This window comes from Halichoeres trimaculatus, unplaced genomic scaffold (genome assembly GCF_033239565.1).
Source record: "Halichoeres trimaculatus isolate MK-OKI-2021-1 unplaced genomic scaffold, fHalTri1.1 fHalTri1_scaffold_12, whole genome shotgun sequence".
NCBI classification, from domain to species: Eukaryota; Metazoa; Chordata; class Actinopteri; order Labriformes; family Labridae; genus Halichoeres; species Halichoeres trimaculatus.
The window spans coordinates 15998643-16008582 of record NW_027437190.1 but is presented as its reverse complement, the minus strand read 5'-3'; the positions used below and the strand labels follow the sequence as shown (position 1 = coordinate 16008582).

The 9940-nt window shown below is 39.4% G+C and overlaps 1 protein-coding gene across 1 annotated transcript in view; it reads right to left on the bottom strand.

The window, feature by feature from the left end:
• Positions 1 to 30: 30 nt before the first annotated feature.
• The window catches only part of fxyd5 (FXYD domain containing ion transport regulator 5), an 11114-nt gene continuing 1204 nt past the window's right edge, over positions 31 to 9940 (bottom strand). The window contains exons 3-11 of the mRNA XM_074682642.1: positions 9253 to 9298; positions 5601 to 5699; positions 3191 to 3325; positions 3048 to 3098; positions 2378 to 2437; positions 1965 to 1994; positions 1801 to 1875; positions 1282 to 1327; positions 31 to 811 (exon numbers count right to left, since the gene is read on the bottom strand). Of these exons, the coding sequence (XP_074538743.1) occupies positions 784 to 811; positions 1282 to 1327; positions 1801 to 1875; positions 1965 to 1994; positions 2378 to 2437; positions 3048 to 3098; positions 3191 to 3325; positions 5601 to 5699; positions 9253 to 9298 (570 nt within the window). The 3' untranslated portion in view covers positions 31 to 783. The remainder of the gene's footprint in view (positions 812 to 1281; positions 1328 to 1800; positions 1876 to 1964; positions 1995 to 2377; positions 2438 to 3047; positions 3099 to 3190; positions 3326 to 5600; positions 5700 to 9252; positions 9299 to 9940) is intronic.

Here is a 9940-nt window from a genome sequence, read left to right as displayed (position 1 = left end):
CACAGTTGCTGTCTCCTATATTTTGCTCTGATATCATTCAGAACAATCATAACTACTGTATGGTATGTATGCTGAACTCTGTGTGAATGTTGTCATTAAACCAGACATAAAAATCTGTGCGTGTCTTCTCCCTGTCTGCATCATGTTGATGCCATATGGATGCAATAATAATGCGCCAGTGGATCTTGCTTAATCTCAGGCTTTACTCACTTACAAGCATAGAGTCACTAAGAGGCTTAGACACCCTTTACTAAACATCTCGTTTTTGTTGAGATTGAAAGTGTAAAGAGCGTATCAGGAACAGGAAGTGACCTGGCTCTTCTCTAAAACAAAAACACCAGTTTTACAAGGTCTCGTGAAATATTAGGTGTTATTTTTCATAACCTTTAATAATAATCTTGGCTGTGGGACACTGGCTTTGTTATCAGTTATTAAAAGACAAAATTCAATAGAAAGGAGCCTGACTCACAGCTGAAGGTGTGATTAAAATATGAATCATCTCTTTATTATTTGCCAAGATAAATAATCACTTTACTTCTTTGGTGCACTTTGGCCAAGTTTAGAAATAACATTTGACAAAGATTAAGTGGGATGATGGCTCCACTTTCCTCACTTGTCAGCACGATTCATGTTTTGACGCTGTTACTAAGTAGCATACGGCTCTTCAATCCTCATGCACAAACACACACACTGCAGGTGTTGCTCAAGTGTTTTTCTCTTGGCTTGTGGTTGTTTCTTGCAGCCTTTTGCCTTTCTTTTTCGACAGACACATGCTCTGTCTCTCTACCCCTGCTGCACCACTTGATACGACCTGGGAATCAGACACAGAGAATATTCAAACAATCAAACCCTGAAAGCAATCATTTGTACTTATCAGAAACAAATACACCACAGTGTTGGTTACAGTTGGCCTGTTGTGGTTTGGGCCAACAAATGGCTTCATCATAATCTTCTTGATGTATTATTCATCACAGAGGTTTTAGTCAGCATTCTGTCGAGCTATTATACGTCTGGAGTGACTGATTGTTTGCCATACATCATCCAGTAGCCTGTGATAAATAAATTACCCAACTCATTCAGCTGCAGTTTGCCAACAGCTTGATATAAGCCCAGCTAACCTTCATGAACATGGGCTGTAATTTAGACCAACATCACTTTTGTCTGTCAGCTTTGATTGTCCTAAATTAAACAGCTGTTAGGCTAATCATGCACCTCTACGACACTGTATCAGTGCAATGCACATTCAGCAGAATAAATGAGATGAAAGTTGTAAATACTTACCTGGATGACTTTGTTTTACACTTGGGTAGTCGACATACTTTGCCACCTTTAAAAGAGCAAAAACAGTTGAGCTCCTCCTTTAAGGGTCGAACAACAGATATAATCTGATTCTCTACAACTGTTTTATGTTGAGCAGAGCAGCACAAACTGTGGCCTTGTATTAGTATTCACTCTGCAAACGTACAGTGGGAACAATGTGCGATCAAGCTAACATAAATGCTGTTATCTTTTACTGTTACTTATCTTTCATGAATGCACTCTCCATAACAAAGCAGTTTTATTGTACTGTATTAATTTTATTTAACTTTTCACTACTTTTATGTGTAGCTTGAGCTTTGCTTGGACTTTTATTGTGTTTTATATTCTACCGGGACCTACTCTCCCTCCCTCCCTCTCGTTTATAGTGAGTACCAGTAATGCCAAAATCCCCCAGCGGGATCAATAAACTTCTCACTTCTGGTCCTGATTGTGAGTGAGAAGGGCAGTCAAATACAATTACAGTGTTAGGGTCGTACTTACAGCCAATCACCATGATGCCCACGATGAAAAGTACTGCTGCAATGGACAGTCCAGCTTTCCGCAGGGATGTGTAATCTGTTCAGGGAAAACTGAGAGTGACCACACAAACAAAGGGGCATAACCCACAAAACAAAAAATCACATCAAATGTTGGAAGCTTCTTACCATAGGTGAAATCTTGGTCCCACTTTGGGTCTATAGGAAGCAGCAGACAGAAAAGTAAGTTGAACCCAGGAAGTGGAAAGAAGTGAGGTTCATGGGGGAACAACAGTCAGAGATAGCATGACACATCTACTGGCCCCGTTGACATGCTGCTGATGCTGTATAAAAACCCTATCAGTGGCGAGCCAGCACAGCATGAGGACACAAATATCTTATCTCGTCTTGCATAAGGTACAATCAGGCATTAATCTGTAGGAAAAGAGAGGAAGCGAGGTGCTCTGTTCTGCCTCTCCGCCATGGGTTTTGTTTGGGAGACAGGGGATTGTGCTTCTGTCAGTCTGCCGTGAGATAACAATAAAGCGGCGATGCCTGTGGCATTTAAGGTAACTATGGAGTAGTAGAAAATTTCTTCTCACCCCAGGCAATAGGTTGATGGGTCCCGCTCTGTGTGGTTTTCATAGTTGTGGAGGGGGATGCTGAAAAGCAGAGGAAATATTAGTTTCGTTGACTTTTTGATTTTCTGGCTCCCTTTTCTGTCCTTTCTTAATATTCATGTAGTCGTATATGTATAATACAGATGTCTATAATGCAGAAGCATGATTTTTAAATTGAGGCCTGTTTTTTTCAGAGACATATTGACTCTTTATCTTTGCCATACAAGTCCATCCATAATTACTTCTCATAAAATTCCAGCTGCATTTCTATGTTTAACTCTATTTTAATTGAATTTCAGAATATTTCAGTGGAATGACTCTCTGAGGAAATTTTGGATGACATTTTTTAAAGCTTATCAGCGCTCTCTCTGTTTCTCTCACTCTAGTTTTCTCTCTTTCCCCCACTGCTGAAAAATACCGCAGAAAAACCCCCTCTGTATATCTGTGCAATGACAGGGAGTTTCACATTTTGTAATTACCTCATAATTAGCTCTAAAGCTTCCTGCATTCTCAGTGAGGACATTAACTCTAAGCCTTTAATATTGGTGTGAGGGGAAGCTATAGTCCATACAGTCTATCAACCAGCCAAGCTCAAAGGCTCCACCAGCTGGGTGCTCAAACACAGGCACACATGGAGGGTGAAGACTGTTACCTTTAGTGGGTGTGGCCTTGGTTTGTGGTTTTGTTGTTTCCTCTCTGGAAGCTTTGGAAAAAAACAAACAAACACAAAACAAATAGAAATCAATGGTTGAAATACATTTTGAATGTTACTCAGCCTTCTCAGAACCAGACTACCTGTTGGAGTCTTGGTTTCTGTCGTGTTGGCGTTGAGTGTGTTGATGGCGTCAGCAGGGTGGCTTGTGGTTTGATCTTTAAGGGAGACTTCCGGGTTAGAGTCAGCGTCTCTGGTGACTCTTCCCCCCACTCTCCCTGTGACAGAGAGATGTGTCAAACTCAACCAACAAAACTGTGTGTCTTTAGACTCTCAGGCCATGTAAACAGATCTTATTTCTTTATATATGAAACAGTTATGTTGCTACTGTACACATTCTATTTATTTTTATCCCCTAATGAAATATATTTGGCACAGCATAAATATAACACTGAGTATAAAATGTCACTTTCCACTTGAACAATAATAAACCATTTATTTATTTAATTGTGTAGATGCTGTATTGTTCTGAATTGATTAGCTCTTTAGAGAAGTATAAGCTGTTTCTCTTTTATATACATCCTTATTTTTTTCTGTTAAATACATGGTGTTGAGCACATCTGTAATGTTTGTGTACAGGAACAGTGGTGGTTTGAATAGAAGAGAACAACCCAACTACCAAAATAAAAAAAACTAGGTGCTGGTTGTTTGAAAATGATCTAAACTTTATCTTTAATTGTAGATTGTGCAATGACAAAATTGAAATAAAGTTGCACAGGCATAAAGATTGGAGGAGGCTCACCACTCAGTGAGAAACTGCGTGAGCAAGCACTACAGTGACTTCAGAATAATGTTCGCCTGTGTAAATTTCAGCAAAGTTGGGGAGCTAACCATCCACAATTCATAGTATTATTTAAAGATGCTATGAGGAGGATCCATTGTAATTGCACTCCCTCGCCACCTTGTGGCCCAGAGTCTCTACACACTGTTTCTAATTACTTTTAGCGAGGCATGTGCTTGTTTTGGAATTATATGGAGATCAGATAGAAAAAAAATTTTTTTGTGCAGACAACTTTTTTACTGGATACAATGCACTGAGGTAAGGTATTCAAAAGTACAGTAACGTGGTGCTACGGTTTGAAACGTGACATCAAGCAGATGTAGCAGCCGGCTACATGTAGCGCTGTCAGCAGTGCTCCGAGGTATCTGTACATTAATGTGACAGCAAGTAAACGGTCAGTTTGTAAGTAGTGTGGTAGCTGCTCATGTTAAGCTCAGCTGGCAGTCCGGTGCTCTAAGACAAGTCTGTAATGTGTAACGTGAGCGAATCCTGGTTAGCTAAGTCTTGCCAGTCATCTACCAAGCAGAGCGAATGTAACCTCACTCATTATTTTATTGATAGACTCTCAAGTTTGAACAGACAGAGAGAAAAACAGAGATGTCTGTGTTTTATCTTTTCTCTCTCCTAAACTTCGCCAGGTCTTGTCTTAGAGACCTAGACAAATCAATCTGGCCCTGGTCCACCGGAATTGGAAGCTAGGAAGTAACAATTTAAAATAGCCTGTAACAATGTTAGCGCTGATAATCTCCTTTTAAAATGCGGATTACGGTCCAGCATATATCTTGAAGGGAGACTTTTTTCAAGATCACTTTCAAACTCCTCACAGCCCCTTTAAAGGAAATCTAGAGATCTGAAGAAATCTCTGTGCAAAATGAACAAAGCTGACCAATACTTGATGTCTGTGATCTTCAGGCCTTTAGATGGCGCTGCATCCAAAGCCAATATGACTGATGCAGAAATCACCACGTATTCAATAACAATTGACTGTGAACGCCGTTGATTGTTGCACCCAGAAATGCAGGTTCAATCTCTACCACGCAAAGAAGAAAATATAATCATCAAAATTCAGAGTTTGTCATTCTTCTTGGAAATCATGGACACCACGGCTTTTGTTTTAAAGAAAAGAGGAACCACCTGGCTTTTTATCAGCACCAAGTTCACAAGCCATCAAATGTGATGGTAAGGGGGTGCTTTTGTGAATACTGGTACCCATGATATAAGTGGATTACATTTTTGGATAGGATTTAATCTTAACAAACATGTAGGGTTTTGGAGCAACATATGCTGCCATCTGCACAATGCATTTTTTTAGGAGAGACCCTTGGTGCTTTATCTGCCCACCTACAGTCCTGAAATGAAACTCAGTGAAAAGATAGAAACCAGGACATCATTAAAGAAACTGATCCCTTTGTTTTCCCATGAATAGTAAGCATTCCTCTGTCTTAACTTCATTGCTGACATCAAATTTAAAATTAGCACACGTTTTTCAGGATACATGATTTGGTTTATTTTCATCACATTTTAAATTAAATGTAAGGTTTAGATGATTTGCAAATTTGCAAAGATTCAGTTTGTGTCAACATTTTACACAGCATTCCAACTGTTAGAAATCTGTCTAACAGTTCTGAGAGTGGAAAGTTGAAAACTGCAAAAGTCTGGAGACTGAAAAGGTTGCTAAGTGGTGTTTCTCAGAATAGCCACAAGTACAGTACCGGTGGGAGTGGGCGCAACGGGCATTGTTACTGCATTTGCCATATTGCTGCTCACAGTCTCCATTTGATCTGCTGATGTGAAAGACTCAGCCCTCGACACTGTAGGAGGACACAAAAAGAGAGACATTTTAATCACCGAAAAACACAGCTCAGACGGAGCCTCATTGCGTGGCCTCAATACAGTCCACTTTACAGGAAGAACAAAGGACTGTGTGGTTGGTCCCTGTGACTTGCACAAACAATGCTGCAATGTATTCTTTGAGAAAGTGTCTGGCCTTGCAGGGGGAGAGAGGCCTGGAGATGCAAAGAGAGTGTGTCACAGTAATAGTCCTGTGAGTGGGGCAGTGCGGCACAGTTACAAAGAAGCAGCTCTTAGAAAACCTCTGGCTACAACAGAATGGGATTGTTGTGTTGGACTGCTGGACAGTGAGGCCGTTGTCTGTTTACTCACTCTGCACCTTCAAATTAATGCTGCAGCTCTACAAAACCTTCACTTTCTTTGACTAACATGACTTTAATGAACCCATCTGAGAGGGCCTGGATAAGGGTTCAAAGATTTATTGCTCACACAGTCATACCTCTATCAGTTTAAGAAGTTTAGTGAGAGTTAATCCCTTATCTGGACTCAGATTAAGTTGGACCTTCAAACTTGAAATATGTAGCTGCTGAATGAGAGGTATTATAACTTATATTTCATGTGTGGGTAGAGTGAAGCACTGAAGTCATGAGGTGTACTCATTTCAAGAGTTAAAAATGTCACACCAACGGAAACACAGTTTTTGTAACTTGAAAGGAAACCCCACAGTGAAATAAAAGGCCCACTTTAAGTGAGTAGTAGATCATAGTTAACATGTTTTTTTTTTTTTTTTACCTTTATTTAGATTGTGTGCTAATTTTTTTCCACTTTCAGCTCACTGTTGAGCCACAACCACATCCGCTTTTGACAGGCACCTTTCAGTAAAATCACAAATCAGAAATTCCCTGATGGCCTCATTGACCTGTCAACAGTTAGATGCACTTGGTGGTGAAGTACATTGAGTTTGAGCCCCCACCCATCAGCTAAGCATACAGCTACAGAGAATCAGGCTCATTTTGTTTGTTCCCAAAATCAAGACACCTGTTAGAGCTTACTTTTTAAAATTTACTCAGCTCAGGGGTCTCAAACTCACGGCCTGCAGAAAAATTTCATACAACCTGCCACTGGATATCATCTAATAGTGAAATCCAGCCCGCTGCGTTCATGGCTTGATCAGCTATTGGGTCTGAGAAAGAAAGAAACAATTGGCCCACTGCCAACGTCCTCAAAATGTTGATAAAGCAAGATGTCTCTTTCAAAGGCTAGAAGGAAGGTTGATGTCAGGAAGCGTGTTTCAGGAGAAGTGGGAGATGATTATTTCTGTTGACTTTAAGGGGAACCGCACCTGTCTCATTTAAAAAGAGAAAGTTGCTGTTCTTAAGTAGTATAACCTCATGCAGCATTATTCATCTTAACATGCACAGCAGTATGCAAAGTACCAGGGAGATGAGTGGACTCAATGTGCTGAAAGAAAAGAGCTGTCAACACAAAAGAAAGTATCAAAAGTCAAAGAAAAAGTCCTGACTTAGTTACGTCCATCTTTAAGTCATACTGAGGGTTTAAACTGCTGCCTCCCTCAGAGCAAATGCTGTCTGAGAAGTGCTCTCAGGTGTGTGGCAGCAAGTATTCAATAAGACAAACCAAAGATGGCAGTAAAATAGTGCATACAGAGAAGTACAGTTGTTTGAATTTTGTTTTGAACACCTGAAGTGCCCCCTTTGTGACCTTGTACACATGTAGCTGGGTATTTTCAAAGACAATCCCCCTCTATCAGTGTATCATTTGTTTATTCCATATTTGTTTCAGAATCCAAAATAGGAAAACGGATAACGACTTTTCATTTTATGTCTCGTTTTCAAATCAAAAATCGGGAAACAAATAACAGCCTTCTTTTTTTTCGCTGTTTTGATTTTGTTTTGAAATTTAAAATAGAGTATGACAGAATGGAATTATCATGGGATTATTGTTCTATTCGTTTTTGGTTTGTATCATTTTCAATGTGTTGTGACCCGGAAATTGTTGACTTTTTTTTCAGGGAGGCCAGTTTTTAACCGCGCGGATCATGAAACCTGTTCACAGAGATAGAGAAGGCGATATACAGTGAGTGACATATATATAGACCACTATGGCTGCACTAGAACAATATGCTGATGTTATTAAGCAGTTGTTTGAAGCTGGTAAGACCCACACAGACATTTTGGTGATGTTTCAGGACATGAGTGTCCGGAGATGCTCTACAATGAGTGTCAGAAGTTTCTGCATCCAACACAACCTCAGGCGGAAAAGTCACGTTACTGAAGCCTCCTACGTGTGACACGCTTCCCCTCTTCAAGAAGCACATACACGTCTGCCATCCTTGACAAAAACGTTAACTAATAATAACTGTAAAACATTAGCTATCGTGCAGCTAGATTCACCTATCAGTGGAATCACCCGGTAGAGACTGACTGACCTTTCTGAGAAAAAAAAAGTTAACAACTTCCGGGTCACAACACATTGAAAATAATGCAAACCAAAAACAAATAATATAACAAAAATCCCATGATAATTCCATTCTCTCATGTTCTATTTTTTATTTCAAAACAAAAACAAAACAGCAAAAAATAGGCTGATATTTGTTTTTCTGGTTTTTGATTTGTAAAAGAGAAATGAAATAACCAGTCGATATCCGTTTTCTGATTTTGGATTCTAAAACAGATATGAAACAATGAATGATGCACTGCCCCCACCCCACATACGAGCACACATTTATTTTATTTTTGAAAATCTTTCTTACCAGGAAAATCTGCAGATAAGTGTGGCTTGAGCATGCCAAAGAAACCCATGCCAACCAATCAGAATGAACCCCCGTCATTCATTCATGACACTTGAGAACCAAAAACTCGGGTTTCCCGGCGTCTACACAAAACCATGAAACCAGAGTTTTCCAAAATCTTCACTTTGGCCAGAGTTGTCTGAAAACATCGTTATTAGTGACATCAAATTGCGATTTCACTTGGATGACAGGCCTAAACGTTTACAAATTTATGCCGTTTCCCAAACCCAGCTACATGTGAACATGACCTGTGACAAGACTGGATGATCAGAGGCCCTCAGGTTATTTTGAGTTTGAGACCCCTGACTCAAAAACTACTTTTAAGAGCAAATTGATGGAATTTATTGTTATTTATCACATTGATTTGCAAAACTATTGAATTTTTTTTTATAGTTGTCATGATACAAATCAGTATGGTAACCTTGAAATACAAACTTCAATCAGTGGACCTAGCTGTTTTAACACATTACAGTCACATTGCTCTTTGTCTTAGTGAATCTGTGTGGCAGGTGTGACATTTTTTTTCATAGAGCACAAAATCCCTTCCAGTACGTTAAAGTGCTGTTTCTCTGCTGTAGCTTTACTTTTTTTTTTTTAGGTACCAAAGTTTATCTCTGGCCAGTAACTTGAGATAGCCATTGCTGTGAAACTCACATTAAGCTTTATGTTCATCATAAACATTTTAGGATTCAGATGAATTAACTCTAAACTTTATTCAGATGTGGGCTGAACTGATGCCAGCAACAGTTCATAACACTCACCTTTTAGCAGGAGGAACAGGAAAATGACGAAAGAGGACAAAAATTTCTAAAGAAGAAATAAAAAAACATCAAGTGAGAGGAAACAATGACACAGAGCATTTTAACCAGGATGTATTTAAAATTGTGTCGTGATGAGTTTGTGCACCAGTTTTTACACAGGCATTGGCAGTGGGTTATCAGTGGGTTCAAGGTGAAAATTTCCTCAGCAGCCTTATCTAAGATATGCAAAAGCTTCTATCCCTTAAATACTTTAAGGGAAGACTTCATGTAAATACAGACAACACTGCTTCAAAGGACAAAGCAGATACACAAGCATTAAAGTGTACTCCTCATTTCATACGTGAATTTATCTAAATATTTACTTTTTTCTGTATCTGTTTGAACAAGGCCATGAATACCAGCAAACAAAGGCTTAATCATACATTAACAGACCCGTTAAGATGATTGACACAAGCAAACAGTCACTCTGAAACATTTTGTTCAGTTCACAGCAGACAGGAAGTTGTACTCAATGAGGTTTTGTACAATATGGCTACTTCTTCTTTCCCCTCAGGCACACAGGCATCACCCACACTCCTCACACCGAGCGACAGACAACAGACTCTAACTTTGAATGTCAAACTGTATAATACACACGCATCACAACCAGCATTTGTTGTGCTTTTTTTTTTTTTACATTTGTCAAAAA